Here is a 22,009-nt window from a genome sequence, read left to right on the forward strand (position 1 = left end):
ATCATAACCTGTGCAGACCTTAATGCCCACAGCATCCTTTGGGGTGAGACAGCGCAACCCAATGAAAGAGGTAACGATATAAGAGAGAAGGTGATGGATGATAATAGGACCGTGATAAACAGCGATCTCCCGACACGTCAAGACCCATCAACTGGTATGATGTCGTCCCCGGCTGTAACTGTAGTCCATGAAACCCAGTCTGATTTATTTGCATGGGAAATGCTAGACCATTTGTCTTCTGATCACAAACCACTAACAAAATAAAGGGAAGAAAAGATTGATGTGGAATTGGAAATACTGAACGCTTCAAAGAAGAAATGGAAAAATCCATGGCAAAGTGGCCTGAGGTGTGACCAAACAGTCTGATGCAACAAAATAAACTATTCAGTGACATTTTTTGGACACAGCAAGAAGGACATTTGGCAGTTGGAATGACAAAGGAATGCTGGAAAACTAGAGAGATAAGCGAGACAGGGAAGAGAAGAGATGAAATGAGGAAGAAAGAAGGTATATCCACTCAAGAGAATATAAAGAACAGGATTCAGTAGTAAACGGCCTAGTCGGTGAAAGAAAGAGAGATATCTGGAAAAGAAAGGTGATAGGTGTAAAAGGCTCGAAAGATATGTGGTGAGTCCTAAGAAGCCTGACGAATCCAAAGAGAGCAGTTGTCAAGTTGTCGAGGAACAGAAGACCTATGTCAGCAGTAAGCAGATGGCTTCGTGAGATACTACCAATCAGCCAGTTTGTTATAAATGGAAAGAATGAAAGAGATCCTTTATAGCTTCCTGAGAAATCAACGATACGACCACAACGGGAACCAGTACTTCACTACCAAGAAAGTCAAATCAGCCATCAATAGCTTAAACATGGCCAACTCTACTGGTCCACACAAAATTCATCCTCGTCTCCTCCACAACCTGGGCCCAGTACCCATTTGAGTTCTCACAGACATCTATAACACCTCCTGGCAGAACCATCAAGTCCCACCGGGACGCAGAGTCGCAGACATCATACCAATGCTACAACCGGGAATAATTGCAGATCAATTGGGAAGCTACAGACATATCTCTTTGACTTCAGTTTTGGGGAAGGTGATGGAAAGATTGCTATGTAATAGACTAAGATATCTTACCGAAAGAGGTAACCTACTATCCCTTAATCAAGCGGGCTTCAGAACAAAAAGAAGCACAGAAGATGAACTCCTGCGACTATCACAATCGAGTTCAGATGGATTCCAACAGCAACCGATGCATATAACCATGATGACAGCCGTGGACAGAGACATGTGAACCAGTGTTCGAATTTGAAGGAACTAAGACAGGAAAGGTAATAGGAGACAGCAAGTCATCACTAGCAAAGGTGTCAAGAAACTGGATAGAATATGACACGATAATCTACACAGATTGCTCTACTTCAAGTATCAATGAGAACGGAGGAGCGGGAATTATATTTACAGCAGGGCAGCCCGATGATCCAGAAATTATCCGTGAGGTGAGCATACAGCGGGAAGATGGTGTTCGTCCTATCAAGCGGAATTGAAAGCAATCACCTACACAATGAAAACATTTCCAATGATAAATAACTGCAAAGAGTACACTCGCCTGAGTTGTGTGCGGGCAGCGTGTGATCGGTTCCCACTCAGTGACTGTGTGTGTGCCCTGCGACTGGCTGGCGACCAGTTCAGGGTGTAGTCTGCCTTCCACCCGTAGTCAGCTGGGATAGGCTCCGCCACCTCCCTGTGACCCTGTACTGGATAAGCGGTGTGGAAGATGACACATGACCCATGACAAGAACTGCAAAGAGTAATGTTAGTCTTGGAAAGCAAGGCTGTTTTGTCAAGGCTCTGCAGTCTACACAACTGTCCCAACCCTTAGAGAGAAAAGCCTCAAAGAATGTAATAAGAGAGGATGTAAGGTACGTGACATTAAACAGTTAGGAACCAAGCATGTATTTTACCCGCCTGCAGGTGGAAGGTGATAAACTAGTGCTAGAACGATACAAACGGAATGATTCGGTATACAAATCTTTTGAATGGTTCTTTTTGATAAACTGATTCTAATGATACCTTCACTTAAAATAACTGTCATGCCCATCACTACGATAAACGGACTGGGAAATTTTAGTAAAATACCCAGCTCTGAAAAAAAAAAAAAAACTGAGCTCCAAAAGTGGGCGGGCCAATCTGTGGCTTTAGTCATCACAAAAAAGACTTTAAATTACTACAGATTATTTTAGGGGAATTCATCATTTTTACATACAGACCTATTGTATAAGTGCCAATGTTCAGCCAACTCAAGTTGACAAAAGACTTTATAAAGTCAGCAGTGTGTGTGTGTGTGTGTGTGTGTGTGTCTTTAAGTGTGTTTAAACTTTTTTTCCATGCTACTGGCCACACAGTATTATAGAGTACGAAACTAAACATTGTTTCTACTCAAGCAAATACAGTATCTATCTATCCATCTATCCATCTATCTATCTATCTATCTATCTATCTATCTATTGTAATAAAACGATATGACCCTTTATAGTTGCCATTCTGTAAATAGTTTTTGCGCATGCGCTCTATATTTTGTCCTATCGTAATTGCCATAGCTAGCTATCAGCTATGGTCGATTTACTGCGCATGCGCATAGCTAAGCGCGCAGGCGTCGCAGATAGTGCCTTGACAGGCACCGGTAGTCGTGGAGATGGCTATGCTAGCGGACCTTTTCCATGGAAGTGGTGGTGGGTCAGCAGTGCGGTCCTGGTGGTGGCTCTCCGCGCTATTGTTGTCTACGTCCTCACTGCCGGTGGCCAGGGCGCTGGTGGAGGGTCTGTACTGCGGCACCGAGGTCTGCTATGACGTGCTCGGGGTCACACGGGAGGCCTCCAAGGCGGAGATCGCTCGGGCTTACCGGCAGCTGGCCCGTCGCTACCACCCGGACCGGTTCAGACCTGGAGATCCAGGGTCGGAGGGAGAGACTGAGGAGTCGGCCCACCAAAAGTTCCTGCTCGTTGCTACAGCGTACGAGACGTTAAAGGTCGGCTCATGTGTTTATCCTCAAGAGAGTTGCGGGCGTGCGGTCGCTTCCCTTAAATGCCGGCCGGGTCACAATATCAAGACAGAGTTCATTTGATTTATTTTTTAAGCTGTAGTTTGGTTCGTCACACTCATCCGCATCACACCTCATAAACAATCAAATAAGACCAAATACGAATATAGTAAAGTAACTCTGTTTTGGTTGGCATTGCCATTGTTTTTGTCAGAATCTGTTTTGTATTGCATCTCGTCAGTGTACAAGTTGGGTGCTAAACATCGCTTTGCGATCGTAAAGTGATAGCAAGACAGGCAAACGATGAGCAGATTTGTAGCATTATGCTTTCAATAAGTCAACTCATGACATTTAAATTTAGACACTGTCTGAAACTTTTACAATAGCTCCATAGTGACCGTAGGCAATTTATTTGAAAATTTGAGCCATGAAAGCATGAAGACAGTCATGCATAATTTGCAATGAAAGACAAAGATGAATGATGTCAAAAAGACAATCTAGAACTAAAAAATAAGTTGGCCCTAGATGTGTGTTCGTTTGGCTAACACAACCTACAGCATTAGCAAGACCGACCTGGATTCAATTCAGTGCCTGTCCAGTGGAAAAGTGCCACATGGGCAGAATAGCATACATGTGGCAGGACCTCAACATAATACTAATTCACACACCCACTATTTGAAATAAATTCCTTTTGTAAGTGTAATGCTAGTCTGCAAATACACAATTTTATGTTAGTATGCAAAAATGAAAACTGTGCGAATTGTCTTTCACCCTTTGTTTTTATTTTATATTTAGGCGTTACCATCAAGTCCTCTAAACTGGATAACAAAAACGTGTGGTCACAATTCTTTTACAAACAGTCATTTTATATTAACTGTTGTTCAATTACATAATGTCAAAGTGCATTTGAAAAGTTGAAAATGTATACCACATTACTACTAGGGATGAAGCCGTTTACATTGTACCGATACAGGGCTATTTGCTGATGTTTAGCCAGCTATATTGTCAAAGTAAATATAACAATTGTGAACGGATGCACATTTTTGCTAATTTTTTTAAATTTGTGCTGCTCTACATTATCACACACGAGTCCATAAAGCAAACCTACTTCCTGTTTACAGTCTTATGACCAATGAGAAAAGAGAACATTGTCATGTGGTTTGTTCTGGCATTTTGAGGTCTTGCGTGCATAAAAATTCATTTTAGATCTTGCTGTTTACAATATCTAATATGCGGAAAGTGCATCAGTCTGCTGAGTTTTGTATTTTCTATAAATTGTAAATTTCTATCATTTGTCATTTTCTGTTTACATAGATATTACAATAATAATCTTACTTTAATGTCATAGATCTGGTCACCAATCGTGATGTGAAATTTTTTTATACTGTTTCATCTCTGGTAGACACTCAACAGCCACATTAGTTATACCTGTGCCATGTAATGATACACAATATTAGGGCTGCAAATAATGATCATTTTAATAATCGATTACTCTGTCAGTTATCTTTTTGATGAATTAGATTTATAAACCATTTTTAAATTTCCTTCAATTTATTAAAAAACAGGACATTATTTTTAATGGTGCAGGTTTTTTTCTTAACAATTCTTGTTTTCCAACGTAAAAGCATATGTGTGCAAATGTCTTATTCGGTTTACACACAAAGATTTTCAGTCTGCGTTCATGTAGGACTAAAGGAATCTGATATTTATTGTTGAGATGCTGAAATATGAGGATTTGGACAATTTTAAGTAAAACAATGTCTCTAAACGATGACCTGGTTATCAATATAGTTGTTTATTAATTTGATAAGTTGCCCGTTAGTGGATTGATTGTTGCACCTCTACGACAATATGCTTGCTGTATTACGATATCTTCCCTGTCAAATATGATAATGCAAAGTTTGGATTGTTATGAATTAGGCCTGAACGATTTTGAAAAATAATCTAATATTTTTTTTCTCCAAGCAAGAAATGCATCTGTATTACAATAAACAATATCAGATTTGTTATACATAAAAGTTTTGGCCTCATAGGTAAAGCGTACGCTAAATACAGGCAAATCAACCAGGCCAAAGACAGATCATTAGTTATTTACTAAAATTAGAGTTGCTATCACTCTGATTCATAGTCTTTTAAGCGCTCACTATGACAACATCACAAAATTCTACCAAACATTAAAACAAGTGTGGCGTGAACCTAAATCAGATTACAACAATAGTGAAAACAAATCTGCGACTTTATCAGTTCAACTTTTCATGCATCATGAAACAATGGCATGTAAACATTCAACTTCATAAACAGCGAACATATGTAGTGGACAGTATGCAGTAGGGCTGTTCGATTTTGCCTAACAAGAAAATCCCGATTATTTTCTCAAACCCGATTTTACAATTTCTTTTTAAAATAAAAAATAATCAAAAATGAAGTATTTTGAATGTCTTTTATTTAAACTTTGAACTCAAAATGCCAGTCAATTTAACTTAATACACACGGAAGAATCCATTGGGATTAACAGCTTTTTACTTACACAATAGATTCCAGATCTGTTCTTAATTAAACCAATAATGAAAGAAGAAAGTGCATATACCATCTGAAACGAAATCATCAACATGAGAGAAGGTAGACAATCAATTCTGTAAACCAAACAGTCTGTCAGCAAGTCATTTTGCCAACCAGCTAGTGACTAGCCTTTCACATTTCTCCCTGGTCTTATTTAAACATAAATCAATGATTAGTGCAAAACTGTCAGTCAATAATACAATGCACTGTCAAGCTTAAAAGTACAGATGCACCGGCTGGCCGGAGGTCCGTTGTAGAGGAGAGAAAAAGTGACGCCTTTCAGACGTTGAGTAACTTGCTCACGGGTTGTATTGTACATGCGGGGCACATACTACACTACAGATCTATATTTGCCCGATTTATTAACTAAACGCTCACTTGCCCGAGCAAATAGCAGAATCGCCGGTATAGACATGGATGGTGTTGTATTTTTTCCGGTACGCACGCTCGTGGGAGGAAGCGGAAATGCAGAGGAAACTACGGTGGCTTAGATACACCAAAAATAACAAACTCGAACGCGCCGATTTGAACGCTTTTAACATCGTTTTATCCAGAAAATTCGGTTTCGGTTCAAAATCGCTTAATCGAGCAGCCCTAATATGCAGTATAAGTAAATAAAAAAACAAATCCTACCGATCGACCACAGTGATTCAAATTCTTCCAAATTGCAGGCTTGCAATTTGAAAATTACACTCTACTACATTGCGATGTCGATTTGAATTTGATTGATTGCTCAGCTCTAATACGAACTACATTTACTATTGTGCTTGTAGTTTGAGGTGGTGGAGAGATATTTCTAACATTTAGCATTTCACGTTGCTAGTAATAATAATGAATTTACGGATCATTTAAATTGTATTATAAAAAAATATTACATGAAATGTAAACGATGTTGGCGATGTAATTTGTATTTTTTTTTCTCGGGTGGGGGTGTCGGCACTTGTCTTGGCTGAGCTCCTCTCGCAGTTTGCAGTAAAAGCAAACCTAAATTGTTTGCAGGATGAGGACACTCGGAGGGACTACGACTACATGCTGGACCACCCTGAGGAGTACTACCAGCACTACTACACCTACTACCGCCGACAGCTCACACCCAAAGTGGACGTCAGGATCGTAATCCTCGTTACCATATGTGCTATCTCGATTTTCCAGGTACTGTGTAGCGATGAATTATGATGGAATTAGATCATCCAATGTTGCCGGCCGGCAATATGCATTAATGCTTGTACTTGGTAAACTGGACATCCAGTTTAGCTGATAAAAAAAAAACGCTGTGTCCTCCTCTATTGTCGCCAGTATTACAGTTGGCACAGCAGCTACAACGAGGCCATTAATTGCCTGGCGAACGTCCCCAAGTATCGGATCCAGGCCACCCTGATCGCCAAGGAGCAGGGCCTCCTGAATCGCACCAAGGAGAAGGGCAAGAACCGGCGCTCCAAAGAGGAGATCCGGGAGCAGGAGGAGGAGGTGATCCGCGACATCATCAAAACGAAGATCGACATCAAAGGTGGCTACCAGAAACCCAACCTGTCCGACATCCTGCTGTGCCAGATAGTGTTGTTCCCCTGCTACGTTATCAACTACGTGGCCTGGTATGTCTCTTGGGTTTACCGCTTCACCATCTGCAGGGAGGAGTATGGCGACCGGGAGAAGCTTTACATAATCAGGTCAGATGTTTATGGAAGCTCAATAGCAACGTAATGTTTGGTTATGTAGATGAACGAGACCATCACCTTCTGTTTTGACCCGTTTGTCTACTTTTTGATAAACTCAGGAGGTACATGAAGATCTCCCAGTCTCAATTTGACAGTCTGGATGAAACCACCAGGCAATCCTTCCTGGAAAAACGACTCTGGATCAAAGAAAATTACGAGGTTTGTGACATAAAAACGTTCGACATCAGGGTTGTCCAAACTTTTTGCAAAGCGGGCCAGATTTGGTGAGGTGAAAATGTGCGGGGGACCGACCGTTCAGATTTCAGTTGCTTTAATTTTTCAGGGTGTTCGTTACCAGTCACCTTGTCGTAGTTTGCATGTTTCATTTTGTCGTGGCTCTTGATATTGAATTCCTTGAAAACAGCCACAGTCTCTTAGCGAGCTAGACACATGCAGTTGTTTTGTATTTCAGTGTAAAAAAATCTGACAATTTCCACTTGTTCTGGAAGCAATGGCTTTTGCAACTTTCTTTTGCTTCACTGCAGTCTCTGTTTTAGAAATGGGCTGGAAAGGGCCACACAAAGGTCCTAAGGTCGTGCAGCGACGGGTTCACTCTAATACCTAAACAAGACTTTGAGAGTGGTGTGTTTCTTCTTCAATAGGCCAACTCAATTCACCACGGTAAATTAAGAAGTTCTTCAAAATGTTAAAAGCAAGAAGGGTAGGCAGTGAAGGTCCTTTACTAAGATACAGTAATACCGGTTGTCATTTTTCCACCTATGCTCTGTTTGTGTGTGTTGCTGCTCCATGTGTGTTGAAGTACCTTCTTTAACTAGCTTTTCATTATACCAATGCAAATTTATTAGCATTTTTGACCCTCTTATATCCAAAAGTTTGAAAAAATTAATGTTCCTGGGATTAAATGGCTGGACTGTGAAAAGACATAAATATGTCTTTGGGATTGAATGAGGTAATGGCTTGGTTGAACAATTTGGTGTTTAAATATAAAATGCTGAATTATTTTGTGTAAGTTTTATAGTAAACTTCAACTAGAGCTGATAAACAGCTTGAAGCAATGCTTTGCCTCTTATTTGGAGAACAGTGCAAGCGAGAGAGTGAGAACAGGTTTTAATAGGTTCAAGTTGTACCATTGTTAAAATAATGGCATATGTCATTTTTTGACAATTTTTTTGCCTCAATCTTCTCAGTATGCAGGCCACCTCTGCAAAAAATTGCCTACATCCTCAGTTGAATGGATCATGAAAAATGTTCAATTTATTGACTTAGCCGATTGTATTGCCGATTTTCTCCTATCACAAACGTACTTCCCCCGCGATATACCTTCCATGGTTTGTGAAACTGGATTGTTGAAACTGTCAAGAGTAAATATTCCTCCTGTGCCTCGTCCAGCTGTACAGAGCAGAACAGGAAGAGGAGATGAAGGTGAAAATGGCCACCGACCCGAAGATGAAGAGGTACAGACGCTGGAGGAAGAACGAAGGACCCGGACGGCTGACCTTCATCGATGACTGACAGCCACAAGTTGTGACGTGCACACGTGCCTCAGTGCCAACATACATGGATCATGCAAATGACATGTGTGGACTTACATACAAACTGTTTATATTGTGAGAGATATTTTCATAGGAATGAGGCCTCATGCAAGAGGACATTTAAGTGGAATAAACTGCAAGCTGCAGAGGAAATGTTTACATTTTCTTTCAATACAAGTAATTTAACTTGAGTGTTTAAGGGTTATATGTGCCACACGTCCTTTTTTTATTTTGTCATCCAGCGCAAAAGCAGATGTGCAGAAATAAATGTCACAAAGGAAATTCAAGTGTGACACAGTTGCCGGTGAACTGAGCCCTTCTTACCCGCAGTCCTTCACTCCTGAGCGCAAGTTAAACACCTGCACTGTTCAGGATAGGATTTTAAAACGAACAATGTCGCAAGTTGTCTTGCATGAGCATTTAATCAATTTATTTTGCACAAGCCCAAAACAAACCGTTAAATGGTGGTAACAGCTAAGGCCTCCTCAGATACTGTTTACATGATAAGCCAAAGTATTTGTTTAAAATACCACCACCATTATTCAGATTTTTGAACTGACGACAATTTTTATGATGTATTTTGCATTTTTCAAATAAAGTTTTGATGTGATTTTAATTCACATTCACATGTTCCAAACAAAGTGGATGAGTTGGCAGCACATATGCAACCACACATTGGAGGTTCAGGACAATTTGAATCTCTGCCCCAGTCCTTCTGTGTGGCGTTTTCGCTGTGTTTGCATGCGATTTCTCCAGGTACACTGGCTGCCGCCCACATTCCAAACTATGAATGTAGGCTTCAATGAAGACTAATTTGTTCATACTGTAGGTGTGAGTGTAAATGGTTGTCCATGTGTTATGTTTGCACACATGAAAAGTATAATTTAGCGACATGATGTAAGTCTTTTTTTATTTCTGCGCACCTCATTAGATTCTGGGCTGTTTAATAAGTACCTGCTCAACTAGTCTCTGCTGATCTAGTTGCAGCACCCTAGCTCCACCCACAGTTGTCATACTGAAGTAATAAAAGCCAGTGAACAGCATGACAGAAGCAACTCCACAAATTAATTTCAAGTGGACCTTAACAAGTGGATGTTTAGTGTCCAGTTTTGACAGAAGAATGCCAGCGACAGCCATTCTTAAGTTACAAGATACACCAATGAAGACATTTGGTGGAGCATCTGTGATGGTGCTGATGAATCAAGCCATAACTGTTGATTTTCTCACATGGCCGGTGGAACTGCCTGACGGTTGCCCCCCATCATCGATTATCTTTTGTAGTGACGGCCGCCGTACAACACCCGCTTCCCCGCGTCGACGATTAATTTAGATTACATTTCATTCTATTACATGTCAATCAGAATGTAAAGTTAACCCCAAACTTTTATTTACAATATTATATTCTATTTAGCCCCATTTGTCTACACATGGATTTCTGGTTAATATTGTGTTTGCGGAATATGAGTTAAACAATGAAATCCATCTGTTTTTGTCCATTTCAGGGGCTTGCCATGTAGTCACTTTCTGTCGACTGAAAATGACATCACAGTTAGTCAGGGCTCAGGAAATTACCAATCGCATCTCACCTGTTTTCTGAAGCTGAGCCTTGATTGGTTGTTATCTGAGACCTGAGCAACTGTGATGTCATTTTCAGTCGACATAAGTGACAAAATGGCCGCCCCCTGAGATGGCTAAAAAACTGTGGATTTTTCTTTGGCTTTAACTCATAGTCCACAAACACATTATAAATCATAATCCTGTGTTTACACTAGTGGAGTCACATATAACATATCCAGAAAAACTCAGGGTTGACTTCGTCTTTGAAGGACTCTGCTCCAGGAAACTGAGACAAGGACAATCATTCCGCAGCAGTCTACTGACAAAAATAAACAAAAACATGGGAAAGAGCACAAACCACAGCTTTTCATGAACAATAAAAATTAACATACATGTTTTATCATACAAAAAACAAACAATACAAGGCAGGATGATAGAAAAAGCCATGTCATTTCGACATCAACAACAATAATCAGTAACTGCAAAATCAAGGAAACTATTGTGGACACAATTTTGCGGGCAAATTGTGTTGTCACCAAAGTCAACTAAAACAGTGCATGTTGAGATGATCATACTTCTCTGTATTGAAAAACATACTATATGCGCATAAATGTCTGTGAGAGTCTTTTTTTGTGCAGTTATGAACAATAGTTGTCATCTATCTGCTTCAACAACTATCTACATCACAGAAAGTACACGAACTGAAGGTTTGACATTTGCATCGCATCTGTACATGCATTCAACCAAGACATCCCCAATGGCTTTCAACATTTTCTTTGCCTCTCATGTGATTCTTCAGCATATATTTTCAATTAGAAAACAAGATCCTCTTTTTAGACTTCAAAACATACACCGGTATCCCAAAACCATACATAGAATGATACGTTTCCTTGTTTCGTAATTACAGATGCAAACAACTATTCAGACTCATTGTTGGAGACTTTCAGCTATACAACGTTATTGGTGGTAGGAATGACAGGTGTTTCTGGGAAACCTTCAGTTGTGAGTAAACGAGGCCAAATGAAATTTAAAGAAACATTCCCCGGAGGATCATTGTGTCACATACATACAGTAATAAAACCAACTACAACCAATTTACTGTATTCACGGCGTGGAGCTGGCTAACACATCACTCCATCATCATTGAAAGTCTTATTTTCTATACTGCGAATAAAACAAGACTAGTGTCTCGTTTAAACGCAGACATGGACATAAGGTGGAAACCGGTTTCAATTACTCAAAAGACGTCACATTGGTTACACTCGACTGTATTTCTGAAAGTTTTTTCACTTTCACTCAACTCAACTTCTAACAAGTGTCCCAGAGAATATTGGTTGTGTCTTATCTTCTTTAACCCCTTCCTTGGGATTTAAGGTGCAACAAAACTGTTCTCCTTGAAGTTCAACACCAAGAATGCATAACTGTTTGCAAACAAGTTTAACTGGAGGAAGCGCAGATATAATAATAATGATAGTATTATAATAATAAGTGTGTAAGTCACAACTATACTACACAAAAGTTGCCTTTTGTTTTGTTTTTAAACCATCGACGTTTGAGCAAGTACACAAATGCATTATGCAAAGGCTTTAGTGAAATCAAAAACACTGTCTGCAACACTTACTGTAAAAAAAAAAAAATCCACATCAAGAAGCAGTTTGGCAATATAAAATCTGGGGAAAAAAATTCCCTTTTTTTTCAAATCACAGTTTTCATCTGCAGACATCTTGAGGGTTCCATTTTGAACAAATCTTCAGTTGTGAAATTAAATTAAGTTTTTTTTGTTTTATTTTTGTTTTGTTTTTTAAGTCTTGCTTTGTTCTGTACAAAACCCTGCTTTTGTTGATTGGGATATCCTCAGTTCTGATATTATCGATTTTCATCTTCAACAAATAAGTTCCTGTCCCCTTGCGTGTGAAACTACTGCACTGACCACGGGTCCACTTAAGGATCACCGGTTGATAAAAGCCCATTTCTGACAGGAAAGGGCAACGAAATGTATTTTCAAACAATGATGATATGTATATCCAAATGAGTTTTTTAACTTTGGTCAGATGTAAAACATGCTTGAAAGTCAAAGGATATCCTGAAATTATGGGATGATGGCTGCAAAGAAAGATTTGATAAATATCTAAAGCTAGACAAAAAAACAGCAATGAAAACAGTAATTATTTTACCATTAGGTGGCACAACTGTGTGTGTAAAAATGCTTCATTAAATTAAGAGCTTTTAAAAGGGTGAAAAATAATAACATGGAAGTGCAAAGGACTTTGAAAAGAAAGACTGGATTTACAGTGTGATCATTTGGACTTTGATAATGCAATGCGTGTGTATAAAGTATGTTAGAAACAAAAGTAGGTAACATGGTTTGGGGCATTAACATTAGAAAATGGCCGTCCATATGGTCATGATACGAGTCAGTGAGAGACAAGGGTGAGGATGTCTCTTTGTGTCAAGCTTGATGTCCTTGTATTCAGTGTGTAGTTTCTTTTTATAATGAATGCCTTTTACACCAACAAGCACTGTCAAATTTGTGTTCTGGTAGCTTGTTAGGTGACAAAAAAATTACCTAGCATGTTGCTACATTGCTAATTTCCTAACCGTATGGAAATCAATAGCGTTCTATGCCTGTTTTCTCTCGCAATCAAATTGTTTTCCAAAATAGTTAAGTCTGAATTACAGTACATAAGTTGACATAATTGCCGACTTGTTCTGCTGTCTTGTCATCTATTTTTCAAACAAGTATGCAATGACTTTATCTTTAAAAGATCCCCAAGGGCTTTAGTCAAGAAGGGTCTTTAGAGCATGTACAGAATCAGGCGTGTGTGTTGTGAGTGTGTCTGGTGTTTCGTTTCTGTCCAGAGAGAAGGGGGTCAGGGTGTCTGCAAAGTCTTATGAAGTTTTCACCAGGTCGTAGACATAAATGAGATGGTCATCGTCGAACTTGATGAAGTATACGGAAGGCTTGGCCTCCACCTGGTGGATGACCATGCCTGTTCGTTTGCCTCCGTCCTCTTTGGCATACTCCACCTGTTTGCCCACCAGACTGTCCACCACCTCACCTGGTTCCCTCTCGGCTGGGACGCTGTCATCTGCAAAAAAGAAGGGATGAGAGACAAAAGTGAAGATAAACAGACTGCTAGCATGTCGTCACAATCATCTGGCAGGGAGAGAGAGAGCTTATATCAAATTTCTGCAAAAGAGGGCCAAGAAATTGTTTACTCAACACGGGACAAATCCAGTTTTGATTTCAAGTTGACATCCATTTAAAAGGAGGCCTTCATTTTTCAAGAGTGTGTCGTTAATAACACTTACTTTTGTGTCCCAGTAGGAATAGACTGCAAGTTGATCTTAGCAAATTAGTGATATTTAATTTTATAAGGTTTAGCATTATGTGGATTAAAGTGGAAGTCAGCCTCAAGAATTTGGAAAACAAATCTTTACAATGTTATGTTCTATGCAGCCCCACTAGTTTAAACACAGCATTCAGATTGATATTGTGTTTGGGGAATATGTGTTGAGCAGTAAAATCCACCTGTTTTTGTCCATCTCAGGGGGCGGCCATTTTGTCACTTGCTGTCGACTGAAAATGACATCACAGTTGCTCAGGGCTCGGGTAAAGACCAATCATGGCTCGGCTTCAGAAAACAGGTGTGCCGTGTGTGTCTGTGTGGGTAAATTATTTTCAAATTTTGTCAAACTGTGACATCACAGTTTTGCCAATGTGTCCACTGTGCCACATATACACAGTCTAAAGTGCTGTGTCCAGGAGTGAAAATATTAATTTTTACTTCATCTGCACTTGCCCCCACTCTCTGGACTCAGGTTAGTAAGTAGAAACCGCAGAGGCTCCGCCCCCGGTCATCATGGTAACAAAAGCTGAACAGTGTTGGCCCAGCCGTACGTGCTGTGAATGTAGTTGCTCACAGGCATAAGACAGGGTCGCCTTGTTTAAACTGACCAATTTCAAGACTAGACAACGGGGGAAAAATAATAATAATAATAAAACATATATATATATTAGGGGTGTAACGGTACATATGGTACAATATGTTTCGGTATGGCATGTTCGGATCGGTCCACTTATTAGCGCGAGTTTACGCACGGACGCTATTGACTGTTCGCTCGCGGGAGAGGAGGGTGGCGGCGCAAAAGAGAGAGCCAGAAAAGAGCCAGAGCTGCAAGGTCCCCCCGTACACTGCGGTCTCCTGTTTGGAAACATTCTGGCTTTCCTGTTCCCCATCGCCGATGGGGAAAGGTACGTGGAGGAGTCCGAAAGTTGTGTGCCGACATTGCTACATGAGATTGGCGGCTATGTTGCAGGTAGTGCGTCTATCATGCACGGCATCATCCGACTGTGAATGTTTCTTAGACGAGGGAGCAAAAACATCAAACTTAAATAGCGAAATGTAGCATATGGTAGCGTCTTCCAGGAACACGCCGTCAGACCTAGTTTAATCAGAGCTAGGGGCTGACAAATTTTAAAAAAGGGCTAGACTAAGCATGGCCGGAAGTGGATTTTAGCCCGGCCCACCAATCGGCCCTCATGCGTGTGACGTGCTTGCGAGGCGGCCAAATTTCATCTCAACCTACTCGGTGAAAGACTTCTTTTTAGGCTTCTTTCTACTCCCGTGTCGTTGCGAGCGACAACTGCCGCATTGATTCTCATGACAGACGCATTGTGCTGTTGGCGACAGGTCTGCGACACATGCCGCGCACACATCAGCAATTGTTGCTGCTCTGATCCGTCCATTATGTCACATGTTGCGATGACATACAGTTTCCCACACGGAGAGGAGAGAGTGGATGTAGCACGCAGCTCGTTGCTGCTGCAAAGCAAACTAGTTTGGCTGCGGCGTATGTATAAAAAGAAGCTACTCACCCACGTTCCCCTTTAGGCGCGACCTTCCAGATCGTTTTCGCAATAAAATTGAATGCATCGTCTAGTCATCTCGGTTCCTTTTTTGTTGTAGCAGGCACGATATCCATTGTTGTCGCTGTCTTTTTGAAGCGACGCCCCCCGACTTGGAACATAACTGTTTCAAAACAACTTGTGTCAAGTGCCCAACTCTGAGTTTAATTATCACGTTTTTATTAATCCAAGTACAACTGCTCGCGCTCTTCTTTCTCCGCTGCTCCACTCGCTTGCCGTACGATGCATTCACGAACCTCGGAAACATAACAACTCAGCAACACACAAATCCGACCACAACACAGATAACCCAATTCGTTACAATATGCTGTTCAACATTCAAAGATTTCAATGCCTAAAAAGTTTATACAATTTCATAAAGACTTGTATTGTATTGTGTGTATTTTTTTCATCACAAAAAGTGTATATATGTACTATAATGACAACTTGTCTTTAACTTGAATACTTGGATGTGTCAGTCATAGGCTGTTGCTGCTGAGTATTTAAAGATTTAGTGTTTTAATAATTTACAATGTCCGCTGATAGTGTAGTGGTACACACGCCTGAGTTGTGTGCGGGCAGCGTGGGATCGATTCCCGCTCAGTGACAGTGTCTATGTGTGCCCTGCGACTGGCTGGCGACCAGTTCGGGGTGTAGTCTGCCTTCGCCCATTGACGGCTGGGATAGGCTCCAGCAACTCCCCGCGACCCTATATAGGATAAGCGGTTTGGAAGATGACATGACATGACATGACATAATTTACAAAATTAAGAGATCTTTATTGTTAGTGTATTTTTTATTCTGGTGTAATTCCTTAGAATATCACCCGAATAGTTCACTTTTATTTATTTTTTCAAAAAAATGTACCATTTACATGTCATCTTTTCAAAATAAACATTTTTTTTTTTTAATCTGTTTTTTGTACCGAAAATATACCGAACCGAGGTTTCCAAAAAAACGAACCGAACCGAAATGTGATTTAGCGTACCGTTACACCCCTAATATATATATATATGCCTCAGCCTGTTTATCCTAAAAGATAGATGAATATTTCATTAAAAAAAAATTTTTTTTTAATGCATTAGGTTGCAAAGCAAATTATTTAAAGAGTTTTGTGTTTCTTGTCTACAAACTCAACACTGCAAACATATTTTTGACTTGTGATTACATTGCTGCAATGACGTTACGCTATTTATGGAGCTGTATGCCCGCAGTGAAAAATAGCCAAATTACCCCCAAACCAAATTGCACTCACTCGAGTCAGGCATGATGCGTAGGTCTCCTTCTTTAAAATCATCCAGCAGTTGGTACATGTAGAGGACAGGGTCTTTCTCATAGGTGATATAAAACCAGGTGGTCATGATGGGAGCCCGGGCCAGTACCATTCCCCGCCATTCCTCCTTTGGACCTTCCTCCGTCTCAAACATATGTTCCACCGCTTTGCCTATCATTGTATCCGCTAGATTGACATCTGTCAGGCGGGATTTGGCTGCATACATTGGAAAATAAAAATAAGACATGAGCCGTTTTTCAGGAAGCTATGCGGAGGCTAACAGTTTTAAATGTAACAAAATACTGAATGCATGTTTGCACATCAATGCACCTGGGATGTTCGTAAAGCAAAAATTAATTCATGAGGCACAGAGTTTTCAGCCATCTCTCATTTTTGTCGACTCAAAATGACATCACAACTGCAGGGCTAAGGTAACGACCAATCACGGCTGACCTGTTTTCTGACGCTGAGCCGTGATTGGTCTGAGCAGCCCTGAGCGGTTGTGATGTCATTATCAGTCGACAGAAGTGACAAAATGGCCGCCCCCTGAGATGGATAAAAAGAGGTGGATTAGCTCTTACTCCACAAATGCAATATGTATCAGAATGCCGTGTTTCCATTAATAGGCCTGCATATAACATATTCTTGAAAAAAGTATGTTTGGGTTGACTTCCGCTCTAAGGAAAACAACGACTAAGTTAATTATTAATTTAGTCGATATTTTCCTTAAATTTTAGTTGACTAAATCAATTATTAATTCAGTCGACTAAAATTGCTCTTTATGTTCGGCGACTAAAATTGGACTAAAACTAAAATACAATTTATGACTAAAGCTAACTTTAGTCAAAATTCTATAACAAACTAAGTTCAAGTATCTTGTAAAAATTGCACAAAATCGTGTAAAACACTGATAAGTCATGCATTTCTAAAATAATAATACTAAAAAAAAAAAAACATTATTCCAAAAAGGAATTATAATCCAAGTATTTCCAGGATTAGTTAATTCCTTATTTTAAAAAATAAATCCCAAAATTCACAGTGAGCAGTGTGGACATATTCATGTGCTGAACACTTGAGGTCAGTTGACACTCACCCAGTCGGTCAGGAAGCACCTCCAATCCTTGAACCCTTTCATCCTTGTGGAGCTCCAGACCGTACACACAGTCAAAGCCATCATACTTGATCAGATAAAGAGATGGATTCACAGGCACCTGGTTGGGTGAAACAAATATAACACCCTTCAATAATCACTGAAGTCCGGACAACAACACAAGCATTAAGAGCATTAATTTTCCTTCTAAAGACACCAGTTGCAGGTATAACTTTCAGAAGTTCCACGATTAGACATAGCACATCATTCACACGAATTGAAGCAGTATTTGCTACCTGGTCAAGAACTGTCCCTTTCCATACTACATGGCCACTTCCATCCTTCCAGATGTGTTGGATCCTGCAGCCGACAATGTTGCGTCGTGGCTGTGACAGAACTTTGGTGGTTGGACCCAGGTTACTCTTATGTTTCCTTCAGGGAGATAAGCAACAAAATTGTCAACATTGCCAGTCATTTGAGGTGCATGAAACACTCTCAAGTATGAACTAAAGTGTGGTGGCTCACTTATTGGGATTTTTTTTCTTCATCATATTTGCAGAAACACCTGCATGCCCTGAGGAGATGCAACATCACAGCAAAGTCAACAAGCATCAAAAGAAAAAAAACGAATGACAAGAAAACTACAATCATGGTTTAATGGTGCCCCATTAAACCCAAAAGACATAATTGTTAGTTTTAACAGCAATGCAACATACTGTAAAGCCACATTTCATATAAGTGCTAAAGAGATACAGTACACCATATCACACAAAGTGAAAATTTGAATAACGTAGGACCTGTATCAGCAGTGTCTCTGTGATCCGGAGTGCTCTTCATTCATCTGGAGGCAGGGAGGCAGCCAAGCTGCCCAGCTATACAGCTACAATGCAAAACGCTCCAAGGCTTAAAAGAAAGAAAAAAATGGAGCAAAACATACAGTACAAATAATCAAATCTCCACATGTTGATAGCTCTTTTTAGCACAATGCGAGCCTAGAAGATAAAATCTATATGTTGCTGACCTTTACTGATGAACAGAACAAATGACAACAAAGCGCGCGTGCCACACACACGACTGCCTGCTTGTCAACAAGTAGGCTTTCTAGTAAGCTTTTTCATCATACCCAGGTCCTTTTAAGAGTTAGTTGGCTCCACAAACAAAACTCCTCATCAGAGTTCATTGATATTGAGGAATTTTATTTTACGTTACAACCGGTTAAAGCATCACTCTTTCTTGCTAGCGGTGGGCAATAAAGCTTAAAAATTCGAGTGGATTGCAATAATTTTCGGAAATAACAAAGAACGATATGAAAAAAAAAATGTTGCACCTGTTTTCATACACCTGAGGGGACGGCCATTTTGCCACTCACTGTCAACTAAAAATGACATCACTATGCCAAAAGGGCTCAGCTTCCAAACGTCACATGACCAAACCCAGAAAGTAGGTGAGCCGTGATTGATTGTTACCTGAGTTCATTCATTCATGCATATCATAATTCATTCAATTCATATTCCACAAACTCAATATCAATCAGAATGCCATGTTTAGACTAGTGGGGGTGCATAAAACATGTTAGTGTAAAGAAAATTTTTTGACTTGACTCCCGCTTTATCCTTTCCTTTTCCCTAATGTAATAATGTAGCCTAGGGAAAAATGATATTTATCAATAGTTGCATTAAAATCCAATCTTACAGGAAGGATGACATTTTAAGCAAAAACAAACATCCACTTTTACTGGGGTTTATCTCGCACACAAAAAAGCAGAGCTGGGCACTTGACCTTTTTTTGCCGGTCCGGCTGCGACCCTCCACCCTTGACCTGGGTACCCTTCCGGCCGCGACCACCCCACCCTTATTCATAAAAATTATCACCCAGCACCCCGTTCCGCCCTCCGCCAATATATATATATATATATATATATATATCAAATCAATTACCTTCACTAATAGGTTCAAACAAGCCGATGCTTACGTTAATACATATTACAATATACTGGTACTGCACAAAGCATCCAGCAATTCCATGTCAGCAGTATCTAGAAAAAACCACAAGGTGACAGTATCACTCTGTAATCACCATCACCATCTCTCTCCATTACATGGCTGACTGGGTTAAGTAGTTTTTGTTTCAAAATGCAGTTACCTTCTCTTCCCACCTGTATGACAGTAAGGAATATTACAAAGTTATTCAAATCATTTCTTGTGTAGATAATAAATATTTTATAATGATGGCAGTTACATCGTAGATTAAAATTAATTAATTCACTTCATTTGGCAAAAAATGTTTTGAAATTAGAACTAAGAGGTAAAAGTCAACCAGCATCACAAAATAGATTGTTTTTGACCTTGGAGAATCCACTGCAACTCACGAGTTAGGTTATCTGCAAATCAAGTCACATAGTTCACAATGCTAAACAACACACTAACAAATACTCAAAATCCTGAATCTGAATCTATTTTGGTCAACAGTTAGGCCTTCTGACATCCTGAGAGTGAAACAGGTCAGGTCACATGACATACATGTTTTTCATAAAAAATATTTTCAATAGACTTATTAGGAATTGACGGCATTGAGACCCCTAAGGGTTCTCTGACTGTGACATCCAAAGTCCAGCTGATGCTTGGAAGAGCTTTCCTGTAAATTTGGACAGGGTACTGGTCATATCAATGCGCTTTATTCTTTACGTAAATGTGCTTTATTCTGTACTTAAATTAAAATAAACCAATTCTGCATACTATGTTTCCAAAGCTGCATTTCTTTATGACCTTGCTGAAGAGAATGAGTGTAACAATGACCCAGAACATAACAATAATGACAAATTTAAATGAAATAGAAATAAAGGCGGGGCGGCACGGTAGTCGAATGTCCGCCTCACAGTTCAGAGGTTATGTGTTCGATCTGCTCCGGCCTACCTGTGTGGAGTTTGCATGTTCTCCCCGTACCTGCGTGGGTTTTCTCCGGGTACTCCGGTTTCCTCCCACATTCCAAAAACATGCATGGTAAATTGATTGGACTCTCTAAATTGCCCCTAGGTGTGGTTGTGAGTGCGGATGTTTGTTTGTCTCTGTGTGCCCTGCCATTGGCTGGCAACCAATTCAGGGTGTCCCCCACCTACTGCCCGAAGACAGCTGAGATAGGCTCCAGCACGCCCGCGACCCTTGTGAGGATAAGCGGTACAGATAATGGATGGATGGATAGAAATAAAGGGTTATCTTCAAATTGATGAAGTCCATTTTGAAGCTAAAAATGTGTTGAATCTTACAATATGGTTAGTAGATGTGACTGCATTAGATACTACTATCATTTTACTGGAGTGCTTGGAGGACAGCAGCTTGACTGGTTTACCTGCGGCACCCAACTTCAAGTTGATCTTTGCTTCAAATTAATTACAAAAGTGGCTATGGGCAAGCAGCAAACAACGTTGGAGGTTTCCAATGTATTGAACAAAAACAAAATACAACAGCTTGTTCTGCTCAGGCAATAACATAAAGCCGATGCAGTAAAAAAATGTTTTGTGACCAAAGTTGCTTGTTTTCTTTTCTATTTTCTTGGTGAAATAAGGTTACTAAAACTGTATGACCAATGCAAAGCTATGAGGCTGGGAAAATGGTAAAAAAAATATAGACATCATCCCCAGTGACTGAGAAACGAGCAAGCAGGTTCTGCAGGGCCAGCGTCAGCCATGTTGCTCGCTTGATTTACTCTCGATTGTTTAGACACACATACACCATCCAGATAATCGGGGGGTGAAGGGGTGGCATGACAGAGGGACTGTCCAAAAGAGGAGAGACATAAAGACTGCAGGAAGAAAGAAAGCAGCAGACGGGGTTATGTCTCATGCTGTCTGCTTCTGCTGCTGCTGCTGCTGCTGCTGCTGCTGCTGCCCACGGCCCCTCCCCCGCCAGCCGCCACACCAACCGACTGCGCGAGGACGCCTCTTGCCAAAACGAACGCACAAGTGTTTTTGTTTTGGGCGGTTTACCCGTAGCTTGACAAGCTAGCTGAGCGCCAGGTGCACGTTCGCTTCTGTCTTACCGTTCTTATTTTGCACCAGTGGGTCCGGAATAGGACTGCGGTGAGTTGTCTTGCCTTCGGCTGACCGTCCACAGAACCCGTTCCGAATTGTCGGGAACGCGCAGCGACTGCACGGCCATCTCACCATTGAAAGTTAAGCCAACCCCACACAAATGTGGGAGTTCCGCCAAAGGCTTTCAAAATAAAATGATATGTATTGTGTTACGTTTATGAAATTGAAAATTGATTTAAGCTAATTTTCTACTTCACTGATATACATTTGATGGTAATTAGGTTCAATGCATCAAATTCCTTGCAGAAACGAAAACTGTCAGTGTTGGGAAGAAGCACAATACTCACATTTATT

General features: G+C 40.4%; 2 protein-coding genes across 2 annotated transcripts; one reads left to right on the forward strand and one right to left on the reverse strand.

Moving 5' to 3' along the window:
* The first annotated feature begins 2,613 nt into the window (after window positions 1-2,613).
* dnajc25 (DnaJ (Hsp40) homolog, subfamily C, member 25) lies at window positions 2,614-9,429 on the forward strand. The gene is made up of 5 exons (XM_086053374.1): window positions 2,614-3,020; window positions 6,591-6,743; window positions 6,888-7,258; window positions 7,366-7,465; window positions 8,657-9,429. Exons 1-5 carry the CDS (start codon window positions 2,688-2,690, stop codon window positions 8,777-8,779), a joined length of 1,080 nt encoding a protein of 359 aa, XP_085909500.1. The 5' UTR covers window positions 2,614-2,687; the 3' UTR covers window positions 8,780-9,429.
* Window positions 9,430-9,682: 253 nt separating this feature from the next.
* On the reverse strand, window positions 9,683-21,809 carry spina (spindlin a). Its single transcript, XM_086053376.1, has 7 exons — window positions 21,664-21,809; window positions 18,426-18,531; window positions 18,154-18,202; window positions 17,925-18,060; window positions 17,632-17,749; window positions 16,521-16,754; window positions 9,683-13,445 (listed from the first exon to the last, which is right to left on the reverse strand). The coding sequence occupies exons 2-7, from the start codon at window positions 18,463-18,465 to the stop codon at window positions 13,246-13,248; spliced, it is 777 nt and encodes a 258-aa protein (XP_085909502.1). The 5' UTR covers window positions 18,466-18,531; window positions 21,664-21,809; the 3' UTR covers window positions 9,683-13,245.
* Window positions 21,810-22,009: the final 200 nt, after the last annotated feature.

This window comes from Filicampus tigris, chromosome 15 (genome assembly GCF_054856515.1).
Source record: "Filicampus tigris isolate MCC_2025a chromosome 15, RoL_Ftig_1.0, whole genome shotgun sequence".
NCBI lineage: Eukaryota > Metazoa > Chordata > Actinopteri > Syngnathiformes > Syngnathidae > Filicampus > Filicampus tigris.